Consider the following 19,029-nt stretch of genomic DNA (forward strand, 5'->3'; position numbering starts at 1 on the left):
CCGTGTGTACCCCCTGTGTGTGTGTGTGTGTGTGTGTTTGTTGTAGAAACCACTTGGAGAAGGAAAGAAGGTACTCGCACAAACACAATTTCAGTTGAAACTGGAAGCCCATTTCACGCCACATCTCCATCGACGAAGAAAAAAACAGAAAACAAATCAACTGGTACTTCTTCACACAGATGACCATAAGGGAAAAGAAAAAAAAGGAGTTAGATTTTCACAGATTTACATTTCTACTCTTATCCCTATCCCTACCATTACCACACCACAGAACGCCCTCACTTCTTCACCTTCTTCGCCAGAGCCTTCTTCTTTGCCGGCGACTTAATACTCTTCGGCTTCCTCACGGCCTTGGCCGGAGTCTTCTTCACCTTCACCGCTGCTGGAGTGCCGACCTTCTTCTTCCCTGGCGACACAACGGTAGCAGTCTTCGCCACCTTCTTCGGCTTCGATGCCGCCTTCGGCTTCGGTGCGACCTTCTTCGCCTTCACCGGAGTAGCAGCTTTAGGCTTCGCAGCAACTTTCTTCTTCGCCGGAGCCTTGGCCTCGGGAGCCTTGGTGGCGGCGGGGAGCTTGAACGAGTTCTTAACCTTGACGAGCTTCCCGGAGGCGACGAACTTCTTCAACTGAACGAACAACATCTTCTTAAAATTCGGCGGCAGGTTAGCTTTCTGCTTATCCTCGATAAACTTCGCGATCGCGTAATGGCTCGAACCAGTCCTCTCCTTAAGCGCCACAATCGCCTCCTTTATCATCTAGGGTTTCACAAAAACCAAAATCAAATCAGATCACGCACCACTCTTACATACACTCAAAGATTATACCCACAGAAATGAGTACGTATAGATGTAATCTGTTACCTCGACGTAAGGAGGATGAACCCTAGTCTTCTTCGGGCCTGAAGCCGTCTTCGCCTTCACCGACTTACGGGCAGCGGATGGTTGCGCCACCGCCATGAAAGCAGTTCGAAGAAAAGCGAGCGAGAGTGGTCGAACTTTCAGATAACTTATTGGAGATTCAACAAAGAACCGCAGACCAACAGTTTTTGATGCTATGATCAAATTTTGAACGAAATCTGCTTCTATATATATAAACTTGGAATCCAAAACGACGACCTCCGATTGGCAAGGGCGCTAGCCACGAGGATCGATGAATAGAGATTAAGTTTGACTATCAGCCGTGCGATTGAATTTTTATCGACGGCTGAGGACGCTTGTTTGAGTAAAACGCGGATCGACTAGACTAGGAAGGTTCAAATGGGAGAAAGATTAGAAGCAAGAGGAGTTGTTCTTGGTGTGCTTTTGAGCTAATTTCCTACGACAATAACTTGAGTTTTACTTCATAAAATAGGATGAAATTTAGGTGGGTTTCTAGTGCTTGAGTTAAGCTTTCTATCGATTATTTGTTTGCTTTGTTTGGTTGTGGCATGTGATAAAATTTTATTCTCAAAGTTGCATGCTCTCTTAAGTTTGTTTTGTCATAATATTGAGAAATTCTTGTCAACACATGATTTGGGAAACGTGTGTTTTGATCAAGGATTTTAAAGAATTATTATGGGTGGGTTATGCAATTCTTTGTTGAAGTAATTGTTTGAGTTGGGTTTCCAAAATGTATAAGATACATTGCAATTGATAGATAATTTGTATATAATCATGCATCCCTTACAATTCAATCCTTTGTAGCATCAATAAAAATGCATTTGTCTTTTAATATGTTGCATGTTAAGGGCTAATGCTATTCAAATTTATCAATAATAATTGGGTAATTTTTTTATAGGTTTTTAGACTATCATCATTTGTGATATTTTTAAAAAAATTTAAATTAATGAAGTTAAATTTAAAAAAAATGTTAAGATCTATGTCGCTATATTTTATCATATGCAAACACTTGTAATCTCACCCCATGCTCATGTCACTAGTTCAGTGTAATATTATATCTACATCTTTATTTGATGTTTACAATTATCCAACACTCATATTTTCTCATTTACTATTTTGAGTATCAAAAAGACTTTTTAATGATGATTTGAGTATTGAGAACACAATTGAATTTAAGTAATTGAGTAAATAAAATAAAATTAGTATATGATATAAATAAAAAAAAGATTTAAAAATTTGAAGAATATCGATTGGATTCATTGGATGGAAAATTTGATTCCTCATTGAGTATGGATAGAGATCCCAAGTACTTCAATTAAAACAACAAATTATCATAAATTGTGTGACTATCCAATAATTCAATTAAAATTTGATCTAAGCTTAAGAGAAACTTTAGAAAGAATATGTCAACAACATTAAATGCTCATAAACTTCGTGTATATTATAATGACCATATCTAACACTTTTATACTTATAGCTCAACAGGGGATGAGCAATGGAATTATTTGCCATTTACCCTTCATAGTGGAAACACCTTGTTGATCATCAAGTGTGCGGTTTTATTAGAGGATCTAAGTTACATATATATGCTAAAGCATGGGTTAGGTATTTTTATAGTAATGATGATTTAAAATTTAACACTATTTTGAGTGATTAATTCTAGTTTTTGAAGAGACGTTAAGTTTCTCTTGTCTTTAAAAAGAGATAAAGCAATCACAATTATTCCAAGACTAAACCCGAACTCAATGAAAATAAGGGCTCTTTTTCAAACTTTTTTGGGGTTTAGATAATTTCTACGATTCTCATTGTTTTCTATTTTTTCCTTCATTTTTAATTCTATATGAAAAAAAAAAAAGACCAACTATCATTGCTGTAATACCTAGGAATGAGTTAAGGCTATAAATAATATTTGATGAAGGGTACAAATGAAATTATCGAAAGAATAAGGCTATAGGACACATTGTCGTAGTCTTAAGTGACCGAAACGGCCCGAGAGAGTACCCCAGACCTTAGATAGCCAAGGAAAATGGTATAGTATCAATAAGTGATTCGAATTATGATTTTTAGTGATAAAAGAAATGGGATCGGTAACAGTTTTTGGTACAGCTATCAACTAGGCTGAGAAAATCGAATCAACGTAGGAGACATCCGAAAAGTCAACAGAACATGTCAAGGACCTATATTTTATGTATATAACAACCCTGAAGTGATTTCAGGTTGAAACGAATGGATTTAAGGTAAAAACAATCAATCGAGCCTAAGTGTAATTTTCTAAATTTGCCCAAGAAAGGTCAAAACAGTAATTTTCAGGAATTTCGAGGGTCAAATGAGATGTACTAAACTTATGGGACTTAGTGGTATATTTGGATAGTTCGGGGGTTCAAGGAAAAGAGCAGAAATGTCAATTGAAGAATCTGGGGGCTGAAATGCAAATTATGAAAATTGCACAGTGTGAACGCAACAGCAAAAACGGCCGCGGCACTACCACGCACATGGCCATCGTTTCCGGTGATGGGACCGCCAAGGGTGGCTTGAGGGAGGCTTTATACGGTGTGAGGATGCTTGGTGGCCAAACCTTGGCCGGTGATTGGTCGAGAAGTGGCCGAAAATTGCTATAAAATGGGGGCCGAGGGTTTCAAAATTTTTGCAAGAAATCGACCATATTTTTTGATGATTTTGGCTTTTGGTTGCGAAGCATCAAGGATCACTTTGGGAGCATTTTGAGACATTTTTTAGTGAGTTTGGTGGCCATTCGAAGCTTGGCCATGAGTGGGAGACGGACCGCCTAGGGCTGCCTATAAATCAATTTTTGGAAGACTTTTTGCTGTTGTTTCGGCCTAAAAATTGCACCATCAGGATCGATTCTTCAAGGGCTTTAAGGGGGTATAACTTTCGGGGTCATCGAAACAACCGCCGGTGATCGAAAAAATGAAGAAGACGGTGGCGCATGCAGCCACGTGCCAGTTTCCACCCACACCCACGCGCTAGGAGCGTGACAGGGGCATTTTTGGTATTTTCTTTTCCAAAATTTTTGTTGATTTATTTTAGAATTTATCATGTTGAAACATTTTGGAAAATATTTGAGGAAATAATTATTTTGAAATTATCGATGTGGAAATTGAGAGAAAATAGAGGAAATTATGGAAAAATTAAGAAAAATAGATTTTAATGCTTCCTTAATTAAATATGGTGTTTAGGGAATATTGTGGGTCGAGATTGAGTATAAGTTCAAAGGTTTGTGATTTGGCATGCAAATCGAGACAGTGCACGAGGATCGAGGCAATCCAAATATGTTCAAGATAAGTGGTCTGACTCTAGTTTTACCCTTGTTTTGAAAATGTCTTGGTGTGAGTGTAGTGAGTTCAAGTGAGCGGTCTTACCAGAACTCGGGATGCTATGCTTATGTGTTTTATTCATGTATATATGGCATCATTTGCATATTGATCATGTGGTATATTGCATCAACTGTTTTTACTTGCAAAAGAGTCGGTGCATGACATGTGATTTTTATATCATCGGGGTATTGATTTTCGTGTCGTTGTTGGGTTCGTGTGGGACGGGATGGGGTCTTCTTGAGAATGGGACAAGGTTAATCCAGGTGAACGAGTGACACGGTAGGGCACTCGAGAGATTAAGTATGTCGCGACAAGGTCAACCCCAATGGTGTGTGGAATGGATTTTTCACATGAGGTTGAGTATGTCAGGGAGATTTCTCTAGATAGACATGTTGCATGTTATCGTTGTCTTTGTATGCCATGCTCGTATGTCTTTCATGCATTATGTAAACTGTTCATGCCATTACTTAGATGTTTTATCATCTAACCTGGATTATGCCCCTGGAACATTCGATTTTTCAGTCAAGAACTGCTGCGAGAGCAAGGACGTGGCCGGTTGATGGCCAATGGTGTTTAGTTTGGTAGTTAATGTATCTTTCTGGAGGCTTTAGTATGTAATTTGGTTTATGTATGAACCGTTGTAAGTTAATAATGTTATCATTTGGTAGGTTGTAGTACGTAGTTCGGTGTAGAAACGCTTTATATGGAACTCGTGATAGGCCATGGTATTAATGTTAATGTATCCGCTGCGTTATGATATGTCTCGTTTGGTTGTTAAGATTATTGATCTTATTTGTTAAATGAGCAATACTAGGTTTTCAGGATTCATTATCTGTATGTGAAGATTGTTCTTGAAATCACCGCGCATGATAAATTTGAAAACAAAAAAAAAAAGATTCTCGAAAATACCCTTATAATGACACATCTAGCGAGACAGGGTGTTACAATTGCTAATTACCATCAAATTTGTTTATAAATTCTTGGAGAAATAAAGAAATGAAATGAAAAGAAAAGAAGATAATAAAAATGTTAATAGTCATGTAACCACCACACCACCGTCAATGAATGGGTTCTTCCATAAAACCCAATATTCTAATAACCACCATCAACATTTGGGTTTCCTATAAGTCCTCAAGTGTCCATATTTAACACATCGTCACCCTCAAAAAGATATTTTAAATTTGTGCCATAAGTATAATTCTATCAACATAATTCTCCAATCTTTTGAAAAATTATGATATTTTCTAACATTTTTGGGAGATTCAACGATTCAATAAAACATTAGATTTAAAAAATTAAAAATATTTTTTTATAGATGAACAAGTCCTATAATTTTGACTTACTTTAAGAACTTTCGATAAATTACCTTACATTTTTCTTTTTTTAAAATGGGAAATTGATTTTTAGATGAGTGTTTAATTAGTTTAATTTACTTAATTAATGCTAAATTAACATCGTTTGTGATGAAATAAGTGCTCGTGTTGATTTTGAGTATGTTAATTTTGATAATAATAATAATAAAAATACTCTAAATAAAAGATGTAGTATTAAGATAAGATCTTAAACAACTTGAAATGTTTTAAACATTTGAAAGATAATATTCAAGCATTCAATGATATTTAGATGTTTGATGATATACAAACAGATATTTGAACTAGTCACAAAAAGTCAACCTCATTCAAAGTTTCATACAAACATTTGAAGAACATATTTAAACATTTGAATCTTATCCAAAATGCAGCCAAAATCATAAACTTTATGCAAATGTCCAGATAATTAGTCACAAACGCTTGAAACATTCCCATAATGTGTCTTATACCTAAGGTTTCATATAGTCTGAAGCTCAAGTTACAAACATTTGAAATGTGTCCAAAATATATTTTCATTATTAAAGGTCTATACAGATGTCTAAACCGAGTAGTATAAACGGTTTAAATAAGTCTAATAACAATACTTGTTCTTGAACCTTATTCAAATCTCCGTACCAAAATTGTTTGAACCTCTTAATAGTCTTATAGATATCTGAATCCTCAAGCATTTGAACATTGTCACGAAAGATATCATTCGTTCTAGTATACACATTTCATATACACTTGAACCAAATTTCTATTATCTAATTCCTATAGGTTTAAAACATTTCTTCTTTTTTTTTTATCCTTATTTTTTTTTTCATTTTCAAAGAAGTAAAAAAAGTTGAAGATATTTTTCATTTTGTTAAGCTTTTGTGTAAAGTAAGATCATTACTTGAAAACTTTCAAGATTTTATTTATTGTCTCTGTTAACTAAATGAAAAAGTTGTGTATAAAAAAAATCATCTCATGACTCAAATAAGAGTATAAAAATTCTGAATATATAAGTGAGTAATTATGTTAAATCTTAAAAAAGTTGTAGCTTAGTTCGCTCATTCCCTTTGTTAATGTATGCTCTCTAAGTTTGTACTAAGATTTTTCTTTTGTATGATATGTAGTGAAGTTTTGTACTAAGATTTATTGCAAGGATTTCTAATTTTTGTATATATGTTATAATTGTAATTGAGATTATTGTATTAAGAATATTATTTACTGTTGAGTCAACTTGTTCATATTAATTAAATTTTGATGATTAACAAAAAAATAATTTTTAATATACAAATTATAGTATTTTAAGTGATTAACAAAAAGAATACTCTTCTTAAATATATTAATTGTAGTACAGAATTATTTTTTATTAATTTATAAAATATTATTTTCATAACATGTATGTGATACCAAAAATATGATTTATTGTTAAAAATATTTGTAAATATTTTTCATAACATATGCATTATCAAAAATATTATTTTAAAAACATTTTTAAAAATATTTTTAATATTAATTTATTAAATATTTTTTATATATCATATATATTATTTAAAATATTATTTTCTATTCAAAATATTTTAGAGACTTTTTAATATTGAAAGGATCTTCCCTTCTAACTTTTTAAGAGACATTATTAAATTGATAAGACAATCGCAATTATTTTGAGAATAACTCGAACTCAATGAAAACAATGGCTATTTTTTTAAACCTTTTTGGGATTTAGGTAATTTCTACGATTCTCATTGTTTTCTATTTTTCCTTCATCTCTAATTTCATATGAAAAAGAAAAAAAAAAAAAACCAACGATTATTGCTAATTACCACTAATTTTTTTCTAAAGAAAGATAATAAAAATGTTGATAATCGTGTAACCACCACCCCATCATCAATGAATGGGTTCTTTTATAAAACCCAATATTTTAATAACCACCGCCAACATAATTTCTCAATCTTTTCAAAAATTATGATACTTTCTAACATTTTTGGGAGATTCAACGATTCAATAAAACATTAGATTTGATAAATTAAAAAATATTTTTTATAGATGAACAAGTCCTAAAATTTTGACTTACTTTAAGAACTTTAGATAAATTATCTTATATTTTTCTTTTTTTTAAATAGGAAATTGATTTTCAAGTGAGTGTTTAATTAGTTTCATTTACTTAATTAATGCTAAATTAACATTATTTGTGATGAAATAAGTGCTCATGCATGTTAATTTTGATAATAATAGAAACACTTTAAATAAAATATGTAGTGTTAAAATAGAGTCTTGAACAACCTGAAATGTTTTAAACATATGAAAAATAACATTCAAGCATTCAATGATATTTAGATGTTTGATAATATACAAACAGACATTTGAACCAGTCCCAAAAAGTCAACCTTATTCGAACTTTTATACAAACATATGAAAAACATATTTAAATATTTGAATATTGTCCAGAATGCAGCCAAAACCATAAACTTTATGCAAAAGTCCAAATAATTAGTCACAAACGCTTGAAACATTTCCATAATGTGTCTTTTACCTAAGGCTTCATATAGTCTGAAGCTCAAGTTACAAGTTTGAAATATGTCCAGAATATATCTTCATCATTAGAGATCTATACAAATGTCTAAACCAAGTAGTGCAAATGACTTAAATAAATCTAATAGCAGTACTTGTTCTCGAACCTTATTCAAACATCCGCACCAAAATTGTTTAAACCTTTTAATGGTCTTACAGATATCTGAATCCTGAGGTATTCGAACATTGTCACGAGAAACATCATTTCTTCTAGAATACACATCCCATATACACTTGAACTAAATTTCTATTATCTAATTCCTATAGGTTTAAAACACATATTTTCTTTTTAATTTTGATCCTTATTATCTTTTTCATTTTAAAAGAAGTAAAAAAAAAAAAGAATTAAAGATATTTTTTATTTTGTTAAGTTTTTGTGTCATTTATAATTATTCATATATCAATTCTCATTTTAATCCATGTTGACCTAATGATCTCTGTTTTTTAAATGATATTATCATTCTTGACATTTATTTTATAAGTTTTATCATTTTTTTTAATTTCATTTAATTAAAGTAAGATCATTAGTTGAAAACTTTCGAGCTTTTATTCATTGTCTCTGTTAACTAAATGAAAAGGTTGTGTATAAAAAAGTCATCTCATGATTCAAATGAGATTATAAAAATTATGAGTATATAAGTGAGCAGTTGTGTTAAACCTTAAAAAGCTGTAGCTTCGTTCGCTCATTACCTTTGTTAATGTGTGTTCTCTAAGTTTGTATAAAGATTTTTCTTTTGTATGATATGCAATCAAGTTTTGTACTAAGATTTATTGCAATGATGTCTAATTTTTGTATATATGTTATAATTGTAATCGAGATTATTGTATTATGAATATTTTTTTTTGATAGATTAAAATAAATTCATTCAATTTTTTTCTAAAAAAATTAAAAATAAGCATAATAAAGAAAATTCTAGTGGGTAAGAATAAATCTCAATGCAAATGACATAATTAACGGAAGATGAAAGTGCAATTTTACCTTTTTTCTCTTTCCCAATAAATGTCTTACATAAATTGTAAAAGATTGAGTCCATATATCAATTAATCAAATCTCAGGCACTTCTCTGCAAATATTTCGTTCTTCATCAAGGGGTATCCTATATATATTTACACACTGGGAGTGGTTCCGTGCTGAAACCCTAGCCGCGACGGATCGAGTTTCTCCTCCCATTAGGGTTTGCGAATTATCTTTCTTGATCAATAATGGTGATTTCCCCTCTGCCGCACATTTCTTCCCTTTATGTCTCCATTCAGTCGATCTGTATTTATGTATACATATCTGATTATGTATTTGTTATTGTCTCCGTTAGGCGGACGTCGACACGGAGATGGCAGCAGGACTGCCGAAGAAGAGGACGTTCAAGAAGTTCAGCTTCAGAGGGGTGGATTTGGATGCCCTCCTCGATATGTCCACAGATGAGCTCGTCAAGCTTTTCCACGCCCGAGCTCGGAGAAGGTATTGTATGACTGTTGAAATACATTATATGTGCTGTATTATGTGTTTACGGTTGAATTATTTATTTTTTTTTTTCGGCCAATGATAGGTTCCAAAGAGGTCTGAAGAGGAAGCCTATGGCCTTGATCAAGAAGCTCCGCAAAGCTGTAATGATTTCTTACTATTGCTTTTAGATCTTGAAACCTGACTATTTATTAGGGTTTGTGATTGCATTTGATTCTACTGGGGTTTGTATTATTTTAGATGGATAATCGGGTGTCCTAGCATCTTGGAATGACCTTCGACGAACTTTGGCCCTCGATTTGTTTTTCAATAACTGATTTTTTTACCCTGGTAAACAGTAAAATATTTGAACGGTATGAAATAACTTTCGCTTATTTTACCTGGAACCGTTTGTGGGAAATTTTTCTGAAAGCCTTTACACTGTTTTTCTAAATGAATTCTCATGTTTGGTATTGCACAACTTACAATATGGAAAATAGAGTTTAATTTGGAAAAGTAAAGGTTGATGAGGGGTAGTTTTGTCTATAAAATTTGTTTGTTTTAGTTTTGTAGAACTCAATTAGAAATTCCACCTATTTTGATATAATTTGATTTAGTTATGTTCAATTCCTTTGAACTGAATTTGTAGAATTGAAATGACCATTTTTTTGTTCATTCTAAACGTGAAAATTTGGAATTGGGAAATTACCTCTGCTATTCTTTGGGCAGTGTTTTCTAATAAGAATTAAAACTATTGGGTTTATGAAAATTTCCCCTTTTTTTATTCTAGAGTATGTAAATGAAAACAGAAGCCTAAAACCACTGGTTTCTCAGGGGTTGCAAGTTTAAACCTGAATGACCATTGCCCTCGCATGGGGGGGGATGAGGTTGGCCTTAGTGCTCCTCAGTCCTCACCATTGCTAGACACGTATAACCAATTCTCATGACTACTTGTTCCTTCTGTTGGATCCAGTGTGTAACTATGTCTCATTTAGGAATCCTCAGTTGGGGGGAAATTATTTTGTGTCTTGGAGGGATCATGTTAGCGGACGAAATTGGTACTTGAAACCAATCATGTGTTGCCATGTACATGTGATAAGGTAAACTCAAATATATTTGAAAGAGTTTACTTGATCATTATCAAGTTTAACCTTGTAACAAACACGTGACAACATGTGATTGGTTTGGAGCATTAATTTGTTTGCTAATGTGGTGCCTCAATGGCACAAAATAATTTCTCTTGGGGAGGACAGGGTTAGGTGCTGCCAGGGTTACATCCTGACAGGTCGCACCAATGCTCTCTCCCACCTATCCCTTTGTTGAGCCAGAAAATTAAAATATTAAAAAAGAAGCATAAATTACAAATTGATTTTTAATTGATGAATTGGGTTGGTATTCGTTGTTGTACTTTAAAGGAGCTGGTAATCTGTCAATTTTCATACTTAGGCTGTGGATAGGGAAGTTTCAAAAATAACTAATGCTTTATAATCTGACTGGCTGAGATGCACACACATGAATTGAGAAAAGATGACAATGTAAGATTTATCATGTTCTTAGTAGAAATTTGGCCATTTGTAAATTGAACACTTAACTAATTGTTGTGGTGGGGGGGAAAGAAAGATAATGTGGAATTATTCTTGAGTAGAAAATTGACCATCTCGTGTATTGCAACACATAACTTCCACCCCTCTCACAACTTAAGAAAAAAAGAAAAGAAAAGAAAGGAGTTACTTTTCAAGAGAGATGATCACAAGTAAGTTCAAGGATGCTAGGTCTTTTGCTAGTCCTTTTTTTTCTTTTCTTTTTTTTACTGGAGTATCTGTCACGACCCTAGTGGCAGTATTGTAATTAGGAGGGTACGAACCTTGTAAACCATTAGGGTCTAACTAAAGGAGTCAATTGGTTAATAGGCGGGAATGGGTTGATTGTATAACAACTAATCATTAGGCTATTAAGTAGTTAGACGAATTGTTGCTGAATTGGGTAAAGGTCCTCTATAATAGAGACCTACGACATCAAGGAAGGGTATCGATCGAATGAATGATCAATTCCTCTACCTTTGATTCTCTCTCTATCGTTCTCTCTCTCTCTAACTTTCTATCTCTCTCTCTCGTTCTTGCAATTACTGAAATTGGCCAGCCTAATTCAAGGGTGTGACAAAGTGGTATTAGAGCCAGAAGAACTAGTTGCTGGGTAATTGGTAGAAACTATCATGGTTAGGGCCAGCATCGGAACTTGCTAGCAATAGCAACTCCAGCGTGGTCATGGTAGTGCACACAATTCCATCTAGTCAGTGTCGTTAATTCAACAAGATCGATTAAGGTGTCGGAAGTTGAAGGTGAAGTGGTAGTCACAAGCGATCAAAGGGGTAGTTATACTCACGACCACTGGCAAGACGTGACCCAAGAGGAGGTGAAGTGACGAACGCAAAGATGACCCAAACAAGCAGAATTGAAGGATGAAAGCAAGGCAGATTGGGCTTATGGACTTGAGCAGAAGTAGTCTTGATTGAAATTCAGAAGCAAGGAGCTTGGGCTTGGGTAGGTGAGCACAGGCAACGAGTCTCGGTCAAATCTTGAAGTGGGTGAAGGTTCAAGAATTGGTTTTGATTGAAGATTGTTGATGCTAGGACTTACAAACCAGGAACAATGAGAAGAAAACTTCCACACAAACCCTTACTCATGAAATTAGAAAGCCAATAAGCAAAAAATCAAACCACAAGATTGAGATTTATCTTGGTTCAGAATGCACTTAGGCAAACCTACATCCAGCAGTCCAACACCCACAGAGCAATGCTTATTCAATTGGAAATATGATTAGTACATCAGTCTTTCGCCCTCATCTATATCCTTGAGTACAAACCTCTCATTCTTTCAAGAATACACAAGACTAAATCCTTATCACTCAACTTTTCTTTTCTCAAGAATGAAAACAGTACTTGATCATAGATGAATAAAAACTCCCTCTTGCATCACTTGATTGCCCTTTGCCCTCTTATTTATGGAAAGGGTGGACACCCTAATGTAACTAATCGACATTGGGATATTACAATCTATGTTGCACGGAAACACCTCATAGGAGCCGTTTTCCCGTTTCGGAAACGTTTCCGAAACGTTTCCTATTCCCGTTTCAGATCCTATTTATGCTTATTTTTTTAGAAGAATGTCCTGTTTTCACATTGCCGTTTCCTTTCGGAAACGTTTCCCATTTCGTTTCCGTGCAACATAGATTACAATTAGACCCCCAAAACTAAGTAAATTACACTTGGTATTTGAAACCTAATTGTTTTAACTTCCAGCTGGAAAATCACCAATATTTTATTGATTCCTATCGCTCAAACTCGGGGCAAACACAACAAAATTCAAGACCGATGCTCCTTGGCTGAGAAGTTTGGCCATTTTTGAAGCAAGTTTTGACAATATTGGATTGGAATTAATGGTGAAGAAGGCATCGGAAGCAACAAGGAATGGTGCAGAAGAAGTTGGTAACTCCTGTTTTGACGTGAACTGAGAAGAACAATCAATTGCAGAAGCCAATGTAATTGAGGGTCAAAGCGGAATGGCAGAAGGAACAAGATTGAGGCAATTGGAGAATCTATTGGAGGCTGTGGAATTTGGAATGTTCAATACCCAAGATACCATGCGCCAAACTCGAGAGGAATTGGCAGAATGGAAGGAAGCCATGTAAGCGGCCATAGAGAAGCAACAAGAAGCAACAAGAAGTGATGAATTGGTGTCAAGAAACAGTGGAGCAGCAGGGATGGAGGATTGACAACATGCTGAGCATGCTGTCCTCCTTGCCCCAATTCTAGTTACTGTCGGAATATCCACCAAGACAAACCTCTGACCCGATCTTGCCACATCAGGGCAACCATTTGGAGACACATGGAATTCTTGAAGAAGTAGATCACCTTGCAGCCCTAGAAAACCAAGTGAGGAATCAACAACAATGGACTTAGACCCATGCCCTGATGCCAAGATTAGAGGTTCCCATGTTTGAAGGGAAGGAACCACAGTGGTAGATAAGGAGGTGCGAAAGGTTCTTCCAGTTTTACTGGATCTTTGAAGATCAGAAGATAAACCTAGCGGTAGCCTATTTGAATGAAGGGGTGGACTCTTGGTATCAAGGGTGGGTCCAAGATGAAGGGATGCAGAGGAGTTGGGCAGAATTTGTTGAAGGTTTATGTGAGAGCTTTGGGGAGAAAAACATGACAGATGTAGTCAAAGAATTCAGCAAGTTAAAGCAAAAAGAGACTACAGTTGAGTACCAAGCCCGATTTGAGGAGTTGAGATCCATGGTGTGCACTGTGCAACCAATGCTCACTGAACAGTATTTGGTATCCAGCTTTATTAGCATATTAGGGGAGGAGTTGCGGCCCATGGTGAAAATGATACCCACGTCCGTGAAGCAAGCTGTAGAAAAGGCCAAGCTACAAGAAATGACCTTAGAGGCCATTTTTAAGAAGCATAATGTTCCCTATGAGCCAACTTTGTTGGCCGGATAGTATGGGGGAGGGAATTCGGGGCCCTTGCTTACAGGGCCTAATCAACCAGCAACTAAGGCAGTAGCAAATAATAATGGCAGTAAAGAAAATTTTATTGAACAGAGAAGGCAATTGGGGCTATGTTTCAAGTGTAGAGACAAATATAGCCCTGGTTATCAGTGCAAAAGACAGCTGATGAATATGGAGGGTTATGATGGGGAAAGGAAGAAGAAGAAGACGACATTTCCCATGAGAAAATACGTGAGTGCAGGGTGATCATCGGAGAGGAATCACAGTTGCATTCTATACAGATTGAAGTGTTTTATGGAAAGGCTAAAGCGGCAGCAGAACAGCCAGAGGCAGACGATGCTATGCTTCTACTAAACAGGGAAAGCAAAACAGTAAGAATAAGAGGAGACAACAAGTGTTGAAGGTAGGGATTAGTTGAACCATAGCCATCGCTGTCAATTCTTGGGGACAAGAATTGTTTGAAGGGGTGGAGATTGTCACAACCCTAGTGGCAATATTGTAATTGGGAGGGTAATGACCTTGTAAACCGTTAGGGTCTAACTAAAGGAGTTGGTTGGTTAATAGATAGGAATGGATTGATTGTATAACAGCTAATCATTAGGCTGCTAAGTAGTTAGAAGAGTTGTTACTGAATTGGCTAGAGGTCCTCTATAATAGAGACCTATGACATCAAGGAAGGGTATCGATCAAATGAATGATCAATTCCTCTTCCTTTGATTCTCTCTCTCATTCTCTCTAACTTTCTATCTCTGTCTCGTTCTATCTTTCCCTCTTATCTTGTTCTTGCGATTACTGAAATCTGCCAGCCCTAATTCAAGGGCGTGACAGTATCTTACTTGCAAACTTAGTGCTAATCTATTTCAGTAAAAATGTTGCTGTAATGTCTATGGGAGTTTATGTTCCCCTAGGATATCATGGTTAATTTTGGGGAACTTGTAGAATACATCTTTGTTGTGTTTACTTAATTCATCAGTGAATAAGTAGTTGATGATGCTAGTTTTGAAAGACATCTATTCCATGTGGAAGGAAGAATACTTTGATCAGGGGATTGGGGTTCAGGCTTGTGATTGTTGTTTCTCTCACCATTGGTCCAAGAAGTAAGGAGCACTACCAAATTTACTATGGTAGGATGGAATATGGGATGACATTGAGGTGATATTTCATGGTGTAGAGAGAACTAACAAGTAGATCTGTTTTACAGATGCATGAAAACAATATTTGTTTTTAACTTTTTGCATGCCTCATTTATACTTTGTTACATCACGTGGTACTTTGGAAAATAAACGGGAGCCTTATTCATCAAAATATCTGGAATTTTGAAAGAAGTAAGGAGCACTACCAAATTTACTTTGGAATTTTTTTTTTTTTGAAAAAATGTAGGATTAGGTTGGATCCTGACAAGTGTAGCAAAATATCTGAGGTCAATTCATCTACCAAGTGTCCAACGTAGAGGTATTTTTGTTCCCGTAAGTTCTGTGTTCTATTAATGTCTCAGTTGAAGTATCAGTTCAAACTTTGTTGGAGTATTGGTACTCTGATCGTACCTGAAAATTTGGTAACTGCGGATACAGTCTTATGTAATTATTTTATTGTTTTCCCATCATGTTTGCCATTTTGAACTCTGTTCATGAAATGTTCATGTTTGGTTTGTATGAATTTTGTGTAAAGATGTTCCCAGCCTAGCCAATTAGCTTGAATTTTTCATTCAAATCCATATTTTGCTTTATTTTGAATTTTGGTTTGTACATACTTCAAGTTTTATGTGAAGACAATGTTAGCGTCTCTGCTGCATGCTAATATTAATCACCTTCAAAAACTCGTCTTAGCCTTGAGCATGATTGGTTGTGGTTTTCTGATTCAGAAACGCGAGGCCCCACCGGGTGAGAAGCCAGATATTGTGAAAACCCACTTGCGGAATATGATCATCGTGCCAGAGATGATTGGAAGTGTTATTGGTGTGTACAACGGGAAAGCCTTCACTACAGTTGAGATCAAGCCGGAAATGATCGGCCATTATCTGGCTGAATTCTCGATCTCATACAAGCCAGTCAAGCATGGAAGACCTGGTATTGGTGCCACCCACTCCTCTAGGTTCATTCCTCTCAAGTGAGAGGCATCACCCACCCTGCAGTCTAGACATAAATGCCCATTTAGTATTCAAATGTTTTCTTGGACACTCTTTGCTTGATGATCCGTGTTTTGCTTTTTTAACTGGATAATTTTTTTTTCCCCCCATATTAAGGGTTTGAATGTTAAAACGACTTTTAGTTCAAAGCTTGTTGCTATGTTTTGACTCATGGTTAATATTATTATTTGTTACATAAAAGAGGGGATTGTTGCTACATATTTTCGTCTGCCATGTGCGCGAGTAGTTGAATGGTTGGACTTAATGATGGTCTGATTTCTTGGACTGTCCTTTCTGTGTGTACTACGGTAATAGCCCAAGGTGGGGGTTTCATCGCGTTTGACTTCCTCTTCCTAGTTGGTTGGACAAAATAGCAGGAAAATATAATAATTATTAATTATGTAAAAAAAAATAAAAATAAAGGGTAAATTAATCATTGATAAATTTATATGCTACTAAGTTATGTTTATTATAAATCTTGTACATTTTAAAACTTTTTATATTTATGTTAAATTTTATGCCAGTAAGTAATTGGATCATTTATTTGCGTTGAATCTTTTATTTGGACAATGTTCTTAACAATAGCAATGATTACTCACTTTCGTAATCTGATCTTGTTTGAAACGTAAACTTACATATTATAATTATACAATATATTTTTATGATTATTAATTTATTATAACGGTGATGCATTGGAAACAACATCATATATAAGGTAAAAAAGGTACCACCATGCCAATAAAAAATTTACAATTCTTTGCAGTTGCAATTATGGTCATAATCTTCTTGTTGACACATATATATATAAATGTATATATGAGGCAAAGGCAAAGCATGGTTAGATTAAGTGTAAAAAGACCTGCAGCTGCTATACGTACATTCAATAAACTTGGGATGACAGTTAGGTTGTGCCATAATCATATCTTCTTGAGATAATCGTTTTGATGCGAACCCTCAATATAATAATCATATCTTCTTGATTGATAATGATGATGCATCTTTAATCCTCGTGCTACCTGCTGTACCGGTGGTGAGTCATCATTGATATCTGAAGTTCCACAATGTCGTTGAATCTTCCACAAGGATTAATAATTAATTAATTAAGATGCCCATCCATGTGTGATGTGTTCTTCACTGTAACTTTTTGAAGTGTCGGGTGGGCAACTGAAACGAAACTTCCTCTCAGCTTCACGGAATGTCTCCTGCACCTTCTTCTCAACTTCTGCTGCTTCCATCTGCCCATCACTCACAACCCCCACAGGGATGAAAAAACATTTAAAAATTCTCTATTGATTGCTACTTTAAATTAAAACAATTCATAGAAATTCAAGCCGTATTACTTTTCAAATGCACAACTCATTATTAAGTACATAAATAATTTCTTACTGTGTCGTCTTTACTTGTACTTTAGTGTTATATATATATATATATAGAGAGAGAGAGAGAGAGAGAGAGAGAGAGAGAGAGATTGGTACCTCTGATTCAATGTGCAAGACTGCCGATAATTCCTGGGGTGAAAACTGGGATTGGATAGCTCTGGTCTTGGTCCCCATGTTCCTGAGACATTTCAGAACCTCAACCATCGAATCAGTCCCGGAGAAAGGATTCCCCACCCTTATTCTGATCTTCGCCCCCTCCATTTCCCGGGGCTGCTCTGTCCTCGCCAACAACAATTTCCTCTCCATTTCCTCCTTTCTCCTCTCCAACTCCTCTTTACACCTTTGAAGCTCCTCAACTTCCGTGGCTGCCGCTTCAACTATCGACCTCTTATCTCTCTGCATCAACCAAAAAACCATTTATAACACTAAAACACCACTACTAATTAAAACCCTAAAATCCAGAAAGAAGTACAAAACCTTGGTTCCAGGGGGCAACATAGAATGCAGAGCTATGAAGCCCTGCTTCTCTTTCTCTCTCCTCATCCTCTCACTGATCATGTGCCGCCGACACCGCTCTCTCTCCGATTCGCCACCTTCCGCCTGCACCGGAGCCGCCGCCCGAGCACGCCGCCTCCAGAACTCTATCATCCTCTTGTTCGCATTCTGACGATTCGGTCTCAACAGTTGGCTCCCGCCGCCGGCGCCTCCTTCACTTTTCCGGCTCTCGTATCCTACAAAAGCGCTTCGGTTGACCGGAAAGTAGTCTTCTACCAGCCAGAAATCCGCAGGATCGCTTTGGAAGAATTCGTCCATGGCGCTGATTCTCTTCCCGAACCCGAAGCCTCTTCTTCTTCTTCCCCGCGAATTTCGAAATTTAGAACCAACGGGTATTATAACGGTCCCCTCAACAAAAATTGCACATTTAGCACGTGGTCAAAGCTTGGTTTCAAACGTGTTCAACCTTGGTGGTTGCCTTATGACGAACTCATTGGACGACATGTCTCCTGGGATTTGTTTATATAATTTTCTACAACCAATTTTATTTATTTATTTTAACTCAAACTTGCCGTAAAACAAATTTATTTACAAAGACATGCCCCCCCCCCCCCCCCCCCATTATACATGAGCATAATCAAAACATATCTAATAACCGCGTCCTTGATTGGAAAAAGATGAAAAAAAAATTATTTTTTTAATTTTATAGAAAATAATTTCTACATTTTTTTAGTTGCAATTTTTTTTTTTTTTTATAGAAAATAGGCCAAACCATGCTTTCAACGTGTTGTACTATAAAAAATTTTCATAAAAAATGTTAAGCAATCAAATATGTAAGTATGAAATGTTTTTTTATTGACATAACATTTTTCATGAAAAATAATTTCAATCAAATACACTCTAAATTTAATTGATCAATAATTAGATACACAAATTATGCATATATATAAACTAATCC

At 35.5% G+C, this 19,029-nt stretch overlaps 3 protein-coding genes across 4 annotated transcripts; 1 reads left to right on the forward strand and 2 right to left on the reverse strand.

Moving 5' to 3' along the window:
- Positions 1-71: 71 nt before the first annotated feature.
- On the reverse strand, positions 72-1,069 carry LOC127799593 (histone H1-like). Its single transcript, XM_052333759.1, has 2 exons — positions 861-1,069; positions 72-755 (listed from the first exon to the last, which is right to left on the reverse strand). The coding sequence occupies exons 1-2, from the start codon at positions 954-956 to the stop codon at positions 279-281; spliced, it is 573 nt and encodes a 190-aa protein (XP_052189719.1). The 5' UTR covers positions 957-1,069; the 3' UTR covers positions 72-278.
- Positions 1,070-9,178: 8,109 nt separating this feature from the next.
- LOC127799591 (40S ribosomal protein S15-like) lies at positions 9,179-16,416 on the forward strand. Its single transcript, XM_052333756.1, has 4 exons — positions 9,179-9,327; positions 9,432-9,577; positions 9,666-9,723; positions 15,934-16,416. The coding sequence occupies exons 1-4, from the start codon at positions 9,325-9,327 to the stop codon at positions 16,180-16,182; spliced, it is 456 nt and encodes a 151-aa protein (XP_052189716.1). The 5' UTR covers positions 9,179-9,324; the 3' UTR covers positions 16,183-16,416.
- On the reverse strand, positions 15,934-18,456 carry LOC127799590 (transcription factor bHLH92). Of its 2 annotated transcripts, XR_008022652.1 has the most exons (4): positions 18,054-18,456; positions 17,673-17,972; positions 17,076-17,432; positions 15,934-16,550 (listed from the first exon to the last, which is right to left on the reverse strand). XR_008022652.1 is itself a non-coding variant. In XM_052333755.1 (3 exons), exons 1-3 carry the CDS (start codon positions 18,387-18,389, stop codon positions 17,298-17,300), a joined length of 771 nt encoding a protein of 256 aa, XP_052189715.1. In that variant the 5' UTR covers positions 18,390-18,456; the 3' UTR covers positions 16,886-17,297. The 2 variants fall into 2 exon arrangements, 1 of the variants encoding a protein (XP_052189715.1); XM_052333755.1 differs by lacking the exon at positions 15,934-16,550 and having other exon boundaries at positions 16,886-17,432.
- Positions 18,457-19,029: the final 573 nt, after the last annotated feature.

This window comes from Diospyros lotus, chromosome 4 (genome assembly GCF_014633365.1).
Source record: "Diospyros lotus cultivar Yz01 chromosome 4, ASM1463336v1, whole genome shotgun sequence".
In the NCBI taxonomy this organism is placed as follows: Eukaryota; Viridiplantae; Streptophyta; class Magnoliopsida; order Ericales; family Ebenaceae; genus Diospyros; species Diospyros lotus.

Coding starts and splice junctions, on each gene's coding strand:
- LOC127799590 (XM_052333755.1), bottom strand. CDS start 18,389: ATGGACGAATTCTTCCAAAGCGATCCTGCGGATTTCTGGCTGGTAGAA. Junction 17,973..18,053: donor TGTTGCCCCCTGGAACCAAG/GTTTTGTACTTC, acceptor TGGTTGATGCAG/AGAGATAAGAGGTCGATAGT. Junction 17,433..17,672: donor TCTTGCACATTGAATCAGAG/GTACCAATCTCT, acceptor AGTGATGGGCAG/ATGGAAGCAGCAGAAGTTGA.
- LOC127799591 (XM_052333756.1), top strand. Junction 9,578..9,665: donor CACGCCCGAGCTCGGAGAAG/GTATTGTATGAC, acceptor GGCCAATGATAG/GTTCCAAAGAGGTCTGAAGA. Junction 9,724..15,933: donor TCAAGAAGCTCCGCAAAGCT/GTAATGATTTCT, acceptor TTTCTGATTCAG/AAACGCGAGGCCCCACCGGG.
- LOC127799593 (XM_052333759.1), bottom strand. CDS start 956: ATGGCGGTGGCGCAACCATCCGCTGCCCGTAAGTCGGTGAAGGCGAAG. Junction 756..860: donor TTCATCCTCCTTACGTCGAG/GTAACAGATTAC, acceptor GTGAAACCCTAG/ATGATAAAGGAGGCGATTGT.